The sequence below is a fragment of the Eretmochelys imbricata genome, chromosome 5 (assembly GCF_965152235.1).
Source record: "Eretmochelys imbricata isolate rEreImb1 chromosome 5, rEreImb1.hap1, whole genome shotgun sequence".
In the NCBI taxonomy this organism is placed as follows: domain Eukaryota; kingdom Metazoa; phylum Chordata; order Testudines; family Cheloniidae; genus Eretmochelys; species Eretmochelys imbricata.
This window is the reverse complement of record NC_135576.1, coordinates 73,726,449-73,737,948: the sequence shown is the minus strand read 5'-3', so window position 1 is coordinate 73,737,948 and position 11,500 is coordinate 73,726,449. Positions and strand designations below refer to the sequence as shown.

Genomic DNA, 11,500 nt, shown 5'->3' with positions numbered 1-11,500 from the left:
CCACGGTATGTATCTGATGAAGTGAGCTGTAGCTCACGAAAGCTCATGCTCAAATAAATTGGTTAGTCTCTAAGGTGCCACAAGTACTCCTTTTCTAATCACTATATTGTTGCTGTAAGGATATAAAGGGTATGTTATTAAAGAAGCACACAATTAATCACACAATTAATTGATTTTGAAATATTTTCTTATTTACAATTGCTTTTGTAAATATTTACAGATTGGAGATTAAATTATTAACATATTTTTATTCAGGAAAAAACCTGACATTTCTGTAAACAAGAAAAGGGGAGAATGGTTACAGATAGCTGAGAAAGACAATGGTTTGGATAGGCTGGGTGCTGAAAGTTAGGTACATAAATCCTGCAGTGAGATTGTGTAGAGCTGTGCCCACCTGGGGTAGCCTAGGTGTCATTCCATTCCTTTCCACCTCGCACCAACCCTGCAGGGGGACAAATCAGTCATGCATCTATCTGAAGAAGCTCTAAGTCATGCTAGCAGGGAGCAGCTCCTTTGCGATCCATGATCAGTGGAACATATTGCATTCCGCCCCCAAACCCTCCCCATCCTGGAATGGGTGCTGGGGAGACCAGGAGTGTCTAGCATAGAGCTGGCTACATCATCAGATATGTCCCTTGTGCTGACAGAATTCTCCAGTACTGCCTAAAGGCAGCTTTAATTATACTTTGCACCATTGGAGAGGTGCAGAGGAGACTAAGGGTGTAACTACCCTTTGAGCTGGGGGTGTGATTCCAAGCTCCAGGAGACACACCTGCACTAGTTCTGATCAAGCGGGTGTGCTAAAAATAGAGTGTAGCCACAGCCATAGGAGCAGTGGGAGGGGCTACCCACCCGGCGTACGTACCCATCCAAGACCATAGGCACGTACTCAGGGTGGCCAGCCTTTCCTGCTGCCCGTGCTGCCACAGCTACATGTCTCCTCAGGCTGGGAATCGCACCCCCAGCTCCAAGTTTAGACATACCCTTAGTTGGGGCTAAGGATGTGGCTGTCAGCGTCCTCGTATGCGCACTGGGAACCCAACAAAGAATTTTCCACATTGAAAACTCTGATTTTGAAATCCTGGATATTGCTCTGTTTTGTGCTCTTTATTTCCTTTATAACACTGCCTGTTACTTCCTCACTGGGTTTCCCTAAGGTAATGTAATATTACTTTCTTTGTTTATTGGGGTAGTGGTGCAACTTCATTTTTTCATAATTTGTTAACTGTGCAAATAAACAAACCCACAAACTAATACACTTTAACCAAAAGCTAATAGACTTGCTTTAATACTAATGGCCTGAGTTTTATTTGGCTGTCAGTCATCTCCATTAAGCCTAATAATAGGCAGGAAGAAAGTAAAACTTCTACAAATTCTCTAATGAAATTTAGTGTAGATGAAAAAGCACTCAATATATAAAAACGTAAGCTTTGGATTCCTGTAGTGCCTTCCCTCTGAGGATCAAGAGGCACTTCACAAACAAACATTCAAGAGTTAAAGTTCCATAACGCTGCTCTAACTTACATATTATCGTCCCCATTCCCTTTTCACAAATACAAAAACTGAGGCTCAGTGTGATTAAACGACTTGCCTAAAGGTCACACAGCAAGCCAGTGTCAGAACAGAGAATAAAACCCAAGTCTTCTAACTTCAAGTCCTGTGTTTTAACCACAGGGCTGATTCCCCAAAAGTGCTGACATATTTTAAAAATGTTTCTGCAGATTTTTCTTGACTTTATTTAAGAATAAGTCTCTCAAGCATCATCCCATAGGGAAATAAGATAGATGTAATATGCAGATAGTTTTCTTGCATGTTTTCTGTAGAATTTTATCCTTCCATTGTGAATCAGGTTGGTCTGGCTTTGTGGTTAGAATCTTTGGTTTCGAATATAAATCATGTGCTTCATCTCTTTATTAAATCATAAAATAGTATAAAAATGCTAGCAAGCTATATTCTAATAGAATATATGTGAGAAACAGATTTCAGAAGTCAGTCATCTATATTTTTCCGTAACCAATCAGTAAATCTGGCTATGAGTTTTCTCCTTTCCTTATTTGCAAACTTTGCAAACTGCAATGTTTCAGTAGTAGCAGTCCGTAGATCCTCGTCCAGTGTAGTATTGTAAAAAAGTTGCAACTAAAAAAATATAGATACATAAAGTTAGTCTACAGAGTACTTTGAGTTGAAAAATTGAATGCACTTTCGACAGATGTCTTATAACTGTCTAGATAAGAGCTTGTTTTTTACATTTAGGGTTTAAATTTACATTTAAAGGTACAATACTGATCTCACTGAAATCAACGGGAGTTTTGCATTTGACATCAATGGAGCCAGAATTTGACACTTAAAACTTTAGCTTAGAAAGGTGCTTGCTCTGCAAAGCTCCTATACTGTGGCTTAAATGTTCAAAAGTGATTTTGGGGGCCCAGATTGGGATACCTTAAAGGGGATGATTTTCAGAGTGGGAGTGCCCTGCACTGCTGCAAATTGAGCCCCTTAAAGATGAAAGCAGGAACTCTGCATCTGCGGAGCTTTGAGGCTTCACTGGCCTGGCACCTTTTCTTTTTCAAAGTAGTTCACACCTATAGTTACAGACAGCAGAGTTCTGGGGTGAGATTCTGTGCTGTGCCTCTTAGAGGCATAGCATAGAACATAGCCCAGGAGGAAGGGGGTTAAGATGGATTTAAAGCACTTTTATGCCCTCCTGGTCTTGGGTAAATCTGAGGGCTGGAGAGGCACCCAGTGTAACTTATAGGCTTGCCAAAAAAGGCATGACTTTACTGCAGGATAACTAATGCATGTTAGCTATCCTGTTGTAAAATCCTAGCACAGACAAGGTGCTGTAGTCTTACCACTCGGTAAACTTGGTGAAGTCCACCAGAGGCAGGGGTGTAGTGTTGATCTTGCCTAGCTCCTCATGGTAAAAATGTCAGTGCCTTGTCCCCACTAGGATTTTACAGTGGGATAGCTAAAGAGCATTAGTCATCCTGCTGTAAACCCCCACCACCACCACCCCCCAGCTTTGTTGCAGAAAAGACATAGCCTAAGTCAGTGTTTCTCAAATGTGGCCACCAGGGGCTTTTCTTGCAGCCACAGCTTCCTGGACAGTGATTGGGGGGGGAGCAGCAACCCCTCCCCAGGGGCCACCAGCAGTGGTTGGGCCCCGCCCCCCTCTGGAGACACACAAGCTGGAAGAGCAGGCAGTCAGTGAGTTCTCCATGTTCCTGAGGATAGTGGAGTTGGGCTTCAGCCCTGGGGTGGCAGACAGCAGGCTCAAGCTGTGGGACTTGAGGCTCTGTTCCCTGGATGTGGGGCTTTGGGCTTTGTTCCCTGGCTGCACAGTGGCGGGCTCTGGCCCTGAGCTCACACCCCTCCCCCATTACCTCTGGCCCCAGCTGCCTCCTCCAGTGCCCCATTGCCCTTGGCCCCATTGCCTCTGTAGCCACCTCCCCATCCAGGGCTTACTTTGTCCCCGGGCTTGCTTGGGCTGAGTAAGTCTGCTGTGAAAAGTGATATTAACAAACATACAAATATCACTTTTCAGAGCAGACTTACTTATAGCTAGCAAGTCTTTAAAAAAAAAAAAAAAAAAGACAAGCATGTTCAAAGGACCTTATTTGTGTTTCTATTCTGTTTAGGTCCAGTAAAGAACAGACAGCTGTACATTATTTTTATTACCGAGTCTGCAAAAAAAAACCCCACATAGATAAATCACAATGCTTTGGACATGAATATGTGCATATTTATTTGTTTTTCCTAAAGTATTTTAGGAAAAATTGTCAGAGCAGCCAGCGACCAGCAAGAGTTGGTGGCCGCATTTTGAGGCCACCAAAAATTTGTTGTAAGAACACCTGGCCTAAATTATGATAGCCTCCAAGGGCTGCCCTTTGGGCCACACACTGCCCCCAAACTCCTCCCTGGTGCAGGCTGTAGTCTCATCCCTCACATGCCCTTTTCAGCCCAACATGCCCTCTACAGTATGGTTTGTGAGAGGATCCTCGGAAACAGCTTTATGGCTGTCTTCACAGTGCTTGCTCTGGGGGAAATCTGCCCCCATGCTGGAACCAGAACTTTCAGGGTATGTCTACACTGCATCTGGGAGCGAGCCTCCCAGCATGGATAGACAGATCTTTATGCTAGCTCAGCTTGAGCTAATGCTCTAAAAATAGCAGTGTGGACATTGCAGTTTGGAGTCCTTGGGTCTGAGCTCGGGTCTCCACTGAAGCCGCAACATCCACACTGCTATTTTTAGCTACCTCCAGCCAATTTTGTAGTGCAAGTCTGTCTACCTGGCCTGGGAGGCATGCTCCCAGCTGCAGTGTAGACATGTCTTTGGGGTCCCCTTCACACCACACCACCACTCTCAGCATGAAGGAGCCAGAGCAAGGAGCTCTACCCAGATGTATAAAATTTTAGACATCAGCTTTTGATGAATAATTGCTCCCAGGGTACAACTAGAAACAGCTATGATTAATAACTTGGGTTGTTTTTTTCAGACTAGCCTATGCACAAGTTCTGTGGACATCTATCTAAAGAGTGACAGAAATGTTGCAAAAGAGAGGGGAGGGGGCATTTGTAGGCTAGAAAGATCTGAAAAGGCTTTAGTCTGCAGCCATGAATGTAAGATGGAGTCAATTTCTTTGAACTCCTAATTTCCTGAATGGATTTACTTGTACATTTCTGGAAAATACAATCTTTACTCTATGAGTTTGTCCACTCTAGGATTTTTTCCTGGAATAATTTCCTACCATTACAGAAGCTCCACTGGCGGCAGTAACATGGGCCGCACAATCCTGGATTCGGCTTCTGGCAGCCACTGACACTTTAACCATCGTGTCATCTCAGCCTGTTCACAGCAGCTCTACACAACATGTTGTTAAAAACAGCAGCAGCTACTAGTGCCCTGACTACACAATTTAGAGTGACCAGACGTCTTGATGTTAGGGGATTTGTCTTATATAGGCAACTATACCCCTTGGAAAAAAAAAAGTCCTGATTTTTGACACTTGCTGTCTGGTCACCCTATCACAATTGCTCCCAGAATTGTTCCTACCAACCGAGCTGCACTGGTGTCAGCATTGGTGGAAATTTTTGGGGAATCCTACAGTAGACAAGGATTGGGAGTAAATGCTGTCAGTTTTGTAATAATCAATATTTGTTTTTATGCCTAACAAAAGTTTTAACTGAAAAGCTAACTGCAATCTTAAAATTCCTCCGTAGTGAAATCGTATTGTCTGTACAGGTAAGTACATTATAGGGGAGGTTCCTAGTGCCACCTGTTAAAAAAGGTTCCCTGTGTCTGTTTTCAGTTGCTTACAACTTGGTAAAACTTGAACAGTTTAGGCTGAAAATTTCCATGTTCTGAGTCTGCCTCAGACTGAATTATTTGGAAAATTTCGTCCAAAATCATTTAGCCATTTCAAAGAACGAGGTTAGGAAAAAATACATTATTTTGCCCATGTTAAAAATTTCTAGCAACCTTTTTTTGAATAGTTCTAGTGCCCTCATGCTTTGGAGCAGGGACTTGAAATTTGGCAGAGGGGTCTTTGTATCAGGGATGTGCCTTTTGCTGTCCCCATGAAAATCCACTTAGATAAGGCCAAGTTATAAGCCTTTAGGGGAGGAGGGAATCAGTTGGCATTTGCTCAGTAGATACTACTTTGATTATAACAGTTAACTCTCCAAATATTTCATCCTCATTGAGCCTGCTCGAGCCTCTCACAGCTCCTACCTGTAACCAAACTGAGCATGTGCCATCCCACAGAGTTAATGAGCATGCTCCAGCCCAGGGCTACAGGGGCCAAGCCAACCTTTCCCTCTAATGATCAGGCACTACAACTGAGAGCAGGGAACCTGTCTCCCTTTTAAAAAAGGAGTACTTGTGGCACCTTAGAGACTAACAAATTTATTTGAGCATAAGCTTTCGTGAGCTACAGCTCACTTCATCGGATGCATACCGTGGAAAATACAGTGGGGAGATTTATATACGCAGAGAACATGAAACAATGGGTGTTACCATACACACTGTAAGGAGAGTGATCACTTAAGATGAGCTATTACCAGCAGGAGAGCGGGGCGGGGGAACCTTTTGTAGTGATAATCAAGGTGGGCCATTTCCAGCAGTTGACAAGAACGTCTGAGGAACAGTGGGGGAGGGGGGGAATAAACATGGAGAAATAGTTTTATTTTGTGTAATGACCCATCCCAGTCTCTATTCACGCCTAAGTTAATTGTATCCAGTTTGCAAATTAATTCCAATTCAGCAGTCTCTCGTTGCACAACAGAACCACTAACCCAGGAACCTATCCTTGCAACAAAGCCCGTTGCCAACTGTGTCCACATATCTATTCAGGGGACACCATCATAGGGCCTAATCACATCAGCCACACTATCAGAGGCTTGTTCACCTGCACATCCACCAATGTGATATATGCCATTGTGTGCCAGCAATGCCCCTCTGCCATGTACATTGGTAAAACTGGACAATCTCTACGCAAAAGAATAAATGGACACAAATCAGACGTCAAGAATTAGAACATTCAAAAACCAGTCAGAGAACACTTCAATCTCTCTGGTCACTCAATTAGAGACCTAAAAGTGACCATTCTTCAACAAAAAAACTTCAGAAACAGACTCCAACGAGAGACTGCTGAATTGGACTTAATTTGCAACCTGGATACAATTAACTTAGGCTTGAATAGAAACTGGGAGTAGATGGGTCATTACACAAAGTAAAACTATTTCCCCATGTTTCCCCCCCCCCCCCCCCCACTGTTCATCAGACGTTCTTATCAACTGCTGGAAATGGCCCACCTTGATTATCACTAAAAAAGGTTCCCTGCCCCCCCTCCGCCCCCGCTCTCCTGCTGGTATTAGCTCATCTTAAGTGATCACTCTCCTTACAGTGTGTATAAAAACACCCATTGTTTCATGTTCACTGTGTATATAAATCTCCCTACTGTATTTTCCACTGAATGCATCCGATGAAGTGAGCTGTAGCTCACGAAAGGTTATGCTCAAATAAATTGGTTAGTCTCTAAGGTGCCACAAGTACTCCTTTTCTTTTTGCGAATACAGACTAACACGACTGCTACTCTGAAACCTGTCTCTCTTTTGGTATCAATGGACCTCCACTGGGCCCAGGAAGCCATCTTATCCAAATGCACAGGGGACAAAACCCAGACCCAAGGAATGAAAGGGAGTAGACTGGCACAAGGAGTCTGGTGAGACTGGGACTGGAATAGGAAAAGAAACTGTGATTGGGAATTGGTGGGGGGACTGGAAGAGGCTGGACAAAGGGACTGGGTCTAGGAGCTGGAAGAGGCAAGGACAGGTTGGATGGGGAGCCTGGGAGCCCAGGGGAGGATGCTGTGATTGGTTGGGCAATGAGACTGGGAGCTGGAGATTGGTTAGGCAGGGAGGCTAGGATTGGAAGCTGGGGGGTGGGCAGGGGAGCAAGGCAAGGAGACTGGGATTGGGGGCCAGAGGGAGGAATGTTGGCGGGTTAAATCTGGGCTTTTGGTGCTTCCTTGAGAAGCTGATATGAAGGAAGAGGATGGGGACAAGGGCTCCCATGACAGTTGCCTCCTGATAAGGATGATGTCTCACTGAGTAAGAGCATGGGGCTGGGTGCAGAGGAGAGAACTTGGAGCTGGGGACATGGCAATATGGGGGGAAAGCACAGGGCTGGGTGTGGGGCAGCAGGAGGGGTCCGTGTGTAGAGCTAGGTGCACGGGGGAGAAACAGGTCTGGGTGAAGAGAAAGTGGGGGATTTGGTCTGGGTACATGGCATGGGAGGGAGAGCTCTGTGCCCCATCCTTAGGAAAATTCTGGTTGCACCCCTATCTCTATGTCTCAACAAAAACCACAATGAGTTTCCATATATTTATTCAATACAATTCATGTTTTCCATTTCTTTTTAAGAAATATGTAATTTTAAAAAATACTATTTACAAATTGACAGCAAGATTTAAATTAGTTATTTATCCAATGGCATATAAGTAACTTACCTCTTGGATCTGTAAGTCTGTATTGACAAAGTTTTCCATAATTCTCAATAATCTCTGTAGTATTCCATTCCCATGCCTATAAAGTAATATAAATATCAGTCAGGAAGAGAAGCATTTTGATAATATGTTGGTAAATATGCCATCAGCCTGAGTTCCTCTTCTGCAAGCATATTCGCCAAGCCTAATCTATTATTATGTTGAAACTTTGAAACTGAAATTTAGTAGTCTGAGTTCTCTCCTCCCCCCCTTATTTAAAGAAATATTCTCAGAGTTTAAATTTGTGAGGCAAATATTTATGCTGGATGCAGAGTGCAGTTTACAAATAATTTTCCTTTCTGTAAAAGATTTGCTCTCACTCTAGGGTAAATAGACAGGAATCATCTGACTTTTCTAATCGGGTAAACTCTGCCATTTATACACAGCTAAAAATCATAATCAAGTTAGAAGAGACTAGAATAATATGCTCATCCATTGTCAGTCACATGCAAATAATCAGGTGCAAGAGTTTGAAGGAGGAAGAGAAATATCAGTGTATTGAATCAGAGCCATGGCATATTATGATATAAAAGATACTAGGGACTATATCCAGCCCTGGAGTAAGCAAGGTTAAATAATCATTTAATTCAATGGGAGTTATGCCCCTTTCATCATTTGCCCTAGTAGGATTAAAATGTAGTTTCAGATATCTCAGTATATTCCTATTGGCAGGGTTTTCATTTGAAAGTGGGGGACCAGATTCACAACAGATTTCACATCAGTATAATTGTGCAGTGATCCACAGTGGCACAAAAATTCTGCCAGGGGACAGGTGGTGGTGGCAAAAGATGCCACAACTGGCCCTACACTGGGTTATCGTTAGGGACTAAGTTATGTTGCACACACGCAAGATCAAATGACTGCTCTACGTTATACCACAGTAATGGTCCTCTTGGGACCATTCTGCCAGCCAGGGATAGCAGGAGTGCAAAAGGATACAACCACATCCCATCCCACTTTTGTTCCACCTCCTGTGCTGGGGAGGCTAGTAGCACATGGTGTAAATGAGGCTATCCCAGCTTTATGCAATGCAGGACTCCCCTATGCAAGCATCTAACATTTCCAAATAAGAATGCATTTTCCTACTATATAAAAGCTGACTGCATGTTTGCCATACAATTTGTCCCAGGCTTTACTCGGTAAAGAGGCTGAACTGGAAAGTTTCATATTTATATACAGGAAGCCTGTATTGTCTTAAACCATTATATTGATAGCCTTGATAAACTCATGATGGATAAAACGAAAGAGCAATAGCATTTTCCATCTGAAAGTTTGGATGCCCATCTGATCCAAGAGCGTTCCTGCCCACTCACCCTTCCCCCCACCATGTCTGACCACTCTTTAAACCTCCTCTGTTCATTCTCCTTGCTTCCGGAATCATACTACACATATACCAATCCTTCCTTTTTTATCTGCCCCCAACATCTCATTCATAGATGGCCAGCCATTCTCCTGCCACAATATTTGGACCATACCCTTTCCTACTCTTACCAGTGAGTTATAGGATCCAACTACCTTCCAGTGCTTTCAATTTAAATATTTGTGCTGTATGGAGTGTATGGAACTCTGGAGTATACCAGTTTGCATGCTATTTAACAAACAGTAAACCCTCACATTTTTTAAATGTTTTTCGCCACAAAGCACTTTAAAAGGTAGCACTATGAGTCAGATTTTTAAATGCTCACCGTCTTATAGTTGGGGCCAGATTTTCAGAAAAGCTCAGCTCCCATTTAGTCACCAAAATAGGGTCCAGATTTTTCAAAGCGGGTCAGCACCCCTTAGCTCCCATTGAAACATTTACGGGGACACAAGCATACTTCTGTTGAGCTCTTCCAGGCACTTATTTTGGTGCCCTAATGAAAACTGAGCCCTTCTGATAATTCTATCCTTTCTATGTAGGAATCACTTAGACCACCATGGAAATGCAGGCACTTCTGGAGTAGAACATCTGCAATTGGGCTCTACAGCTCAAACTTAAGGTAGAGAAGAGAGTCAGAGAAACAACTGTAGAAATAAAGATGAATTACATCATTTGGTTGCTCACCATACCTTTCATTTAAAAGTAGCCAATTTTCTGTTACAAATTCCCAAGCTATGCGTTGGCCAATCTCAGTAGATGCCACATTTGAAATGATTATGGCCGTATTATTAGAAGACAATAATGAATTGTTGAGTGAGTACTGCAAATATCTGTTGGAAAAATACATTGAAAATATAACTATTTAGAATACAAACATTGACCTTATGAACTGCCTGTATCATTAGAGTATCATGTTTAATATAGCAGAGTAGCAGCTGTGTTAGTCTGTATCTGCAAAAAGAAAAGGAGTACTTGTGGCACCTTAGAGACTAACCGATTTATTTGAGCGTAAGCTTTCATGAGCTACAGCTCACTTCATTGGATGCATTCAGTGGAAAATACAGTGGGAAGATTTATATACACAGAGAACACGAAACAATGGGTGTTACCATACACACTGTATGGAGAGTGATCAGGAAACACCCATTGTTTCGTGTTCTCTGTATATATAAATCTCCCCACTGTATTTTCCACTGAATGCATCCGATGAAGTGAGCTGTAGCTCACGAAAGCTTACGCTCAAATAAATTTGTTAGTCTCTAAGGTGCAACAAGTCCTCCTTTTCTTTTTATGTTTAATATAAACATTAACCATTCATTACTTACTGGGTTTACGTTCTCAATGTAGAAAAAGCATTTCACAGGGTATGGGCATATTCATTTTCCTTATGTTTACACTACTCAGAAAATGTTAGGGGCAAATTATCCCTTCCACAGAAAAAAATCCGTAGATTCTTAGTTTCTATGGACTCATCCTGTCAGGAGCAAGGTTGGGGTTTGCCCTGCTGCAGAGTGAGCAGGAAGCAGGACCCTTCATGCCATAATGGGGTATGTCAAGATAACAGAAATGCCACAGATCTCCTGGGTAAGTCCCTAGTGCCTAAGGAATGCTTCCCACCTTCCAGAGCAACATGGCTGCCAAAAAGAAAAGGAGTACTTGTGGCACCTTAGAGACTAACCAATTTATTTGAGCATGAGCTTTCGTGAGCTACAGCTCACTTCATCGGATGCATACCGTGGAAACTGCAGCAGATATTATATACACACAGAAATCATGAAACAATACCTCCTCCCACCCCACTGTCCTGCTGGTAATAGCTTATCTAAAGTGATCATCAAGTTGGGCCATTTCCAGCACAAATCCAGGTTTTCTCAGCCTCCACCCCCCTACACACAAACTCACTCTCCTGCTGGTAATAGCCCATCCAAAGTGACAACTCTCTTCACAATGTGCATGATAATCAAGGTGGGCCATTTCCTGCAGAAATCCAGGTTCTCTCACCCCCGCATCCCCCTCCAAAAACCACACACACAAACTCACTCTCCTGCTGGTAATAGCTCATCCAAAGTGACCACTCTCCCTACAATGTGCATGA

The 11,500-nt window shown here is 43.0% G+C and overlaps 1 protein-coding gene across 1 annotated transcript in view; it reads right to left on the bottom strand.

The window, feature by feature from the left end:
* Window positions 1-229: 229 nt before the first annotated feature.
* The window catches only part of LVRN (laeverin), a 60,996-nt gene continuing 49,725 nt past the window's right edge, over window positions 230-11,500 (bottom strand). The window contains exons 18-20 of the mRNA XM_077817347.1: window positions 10,095-10,235; window positions 8,010-8,085; window positions 230-2,136 (exon numbers count right to left, since the gene is read on the bottom strand). Of these exons, the coding sequence (XP_077673473.1) occupies window positions 1,990-2,136; window positions 8,010-8,085; window positions 10,095-10,235 (364 nt within the window). The 3' untranslated portion in view covers window positions 230-1,989. The remainder of the gene's footprint in view (window positions 2,137-8,009; window positions 8,086-10,094; window positions 10,236-11,500) is intronic.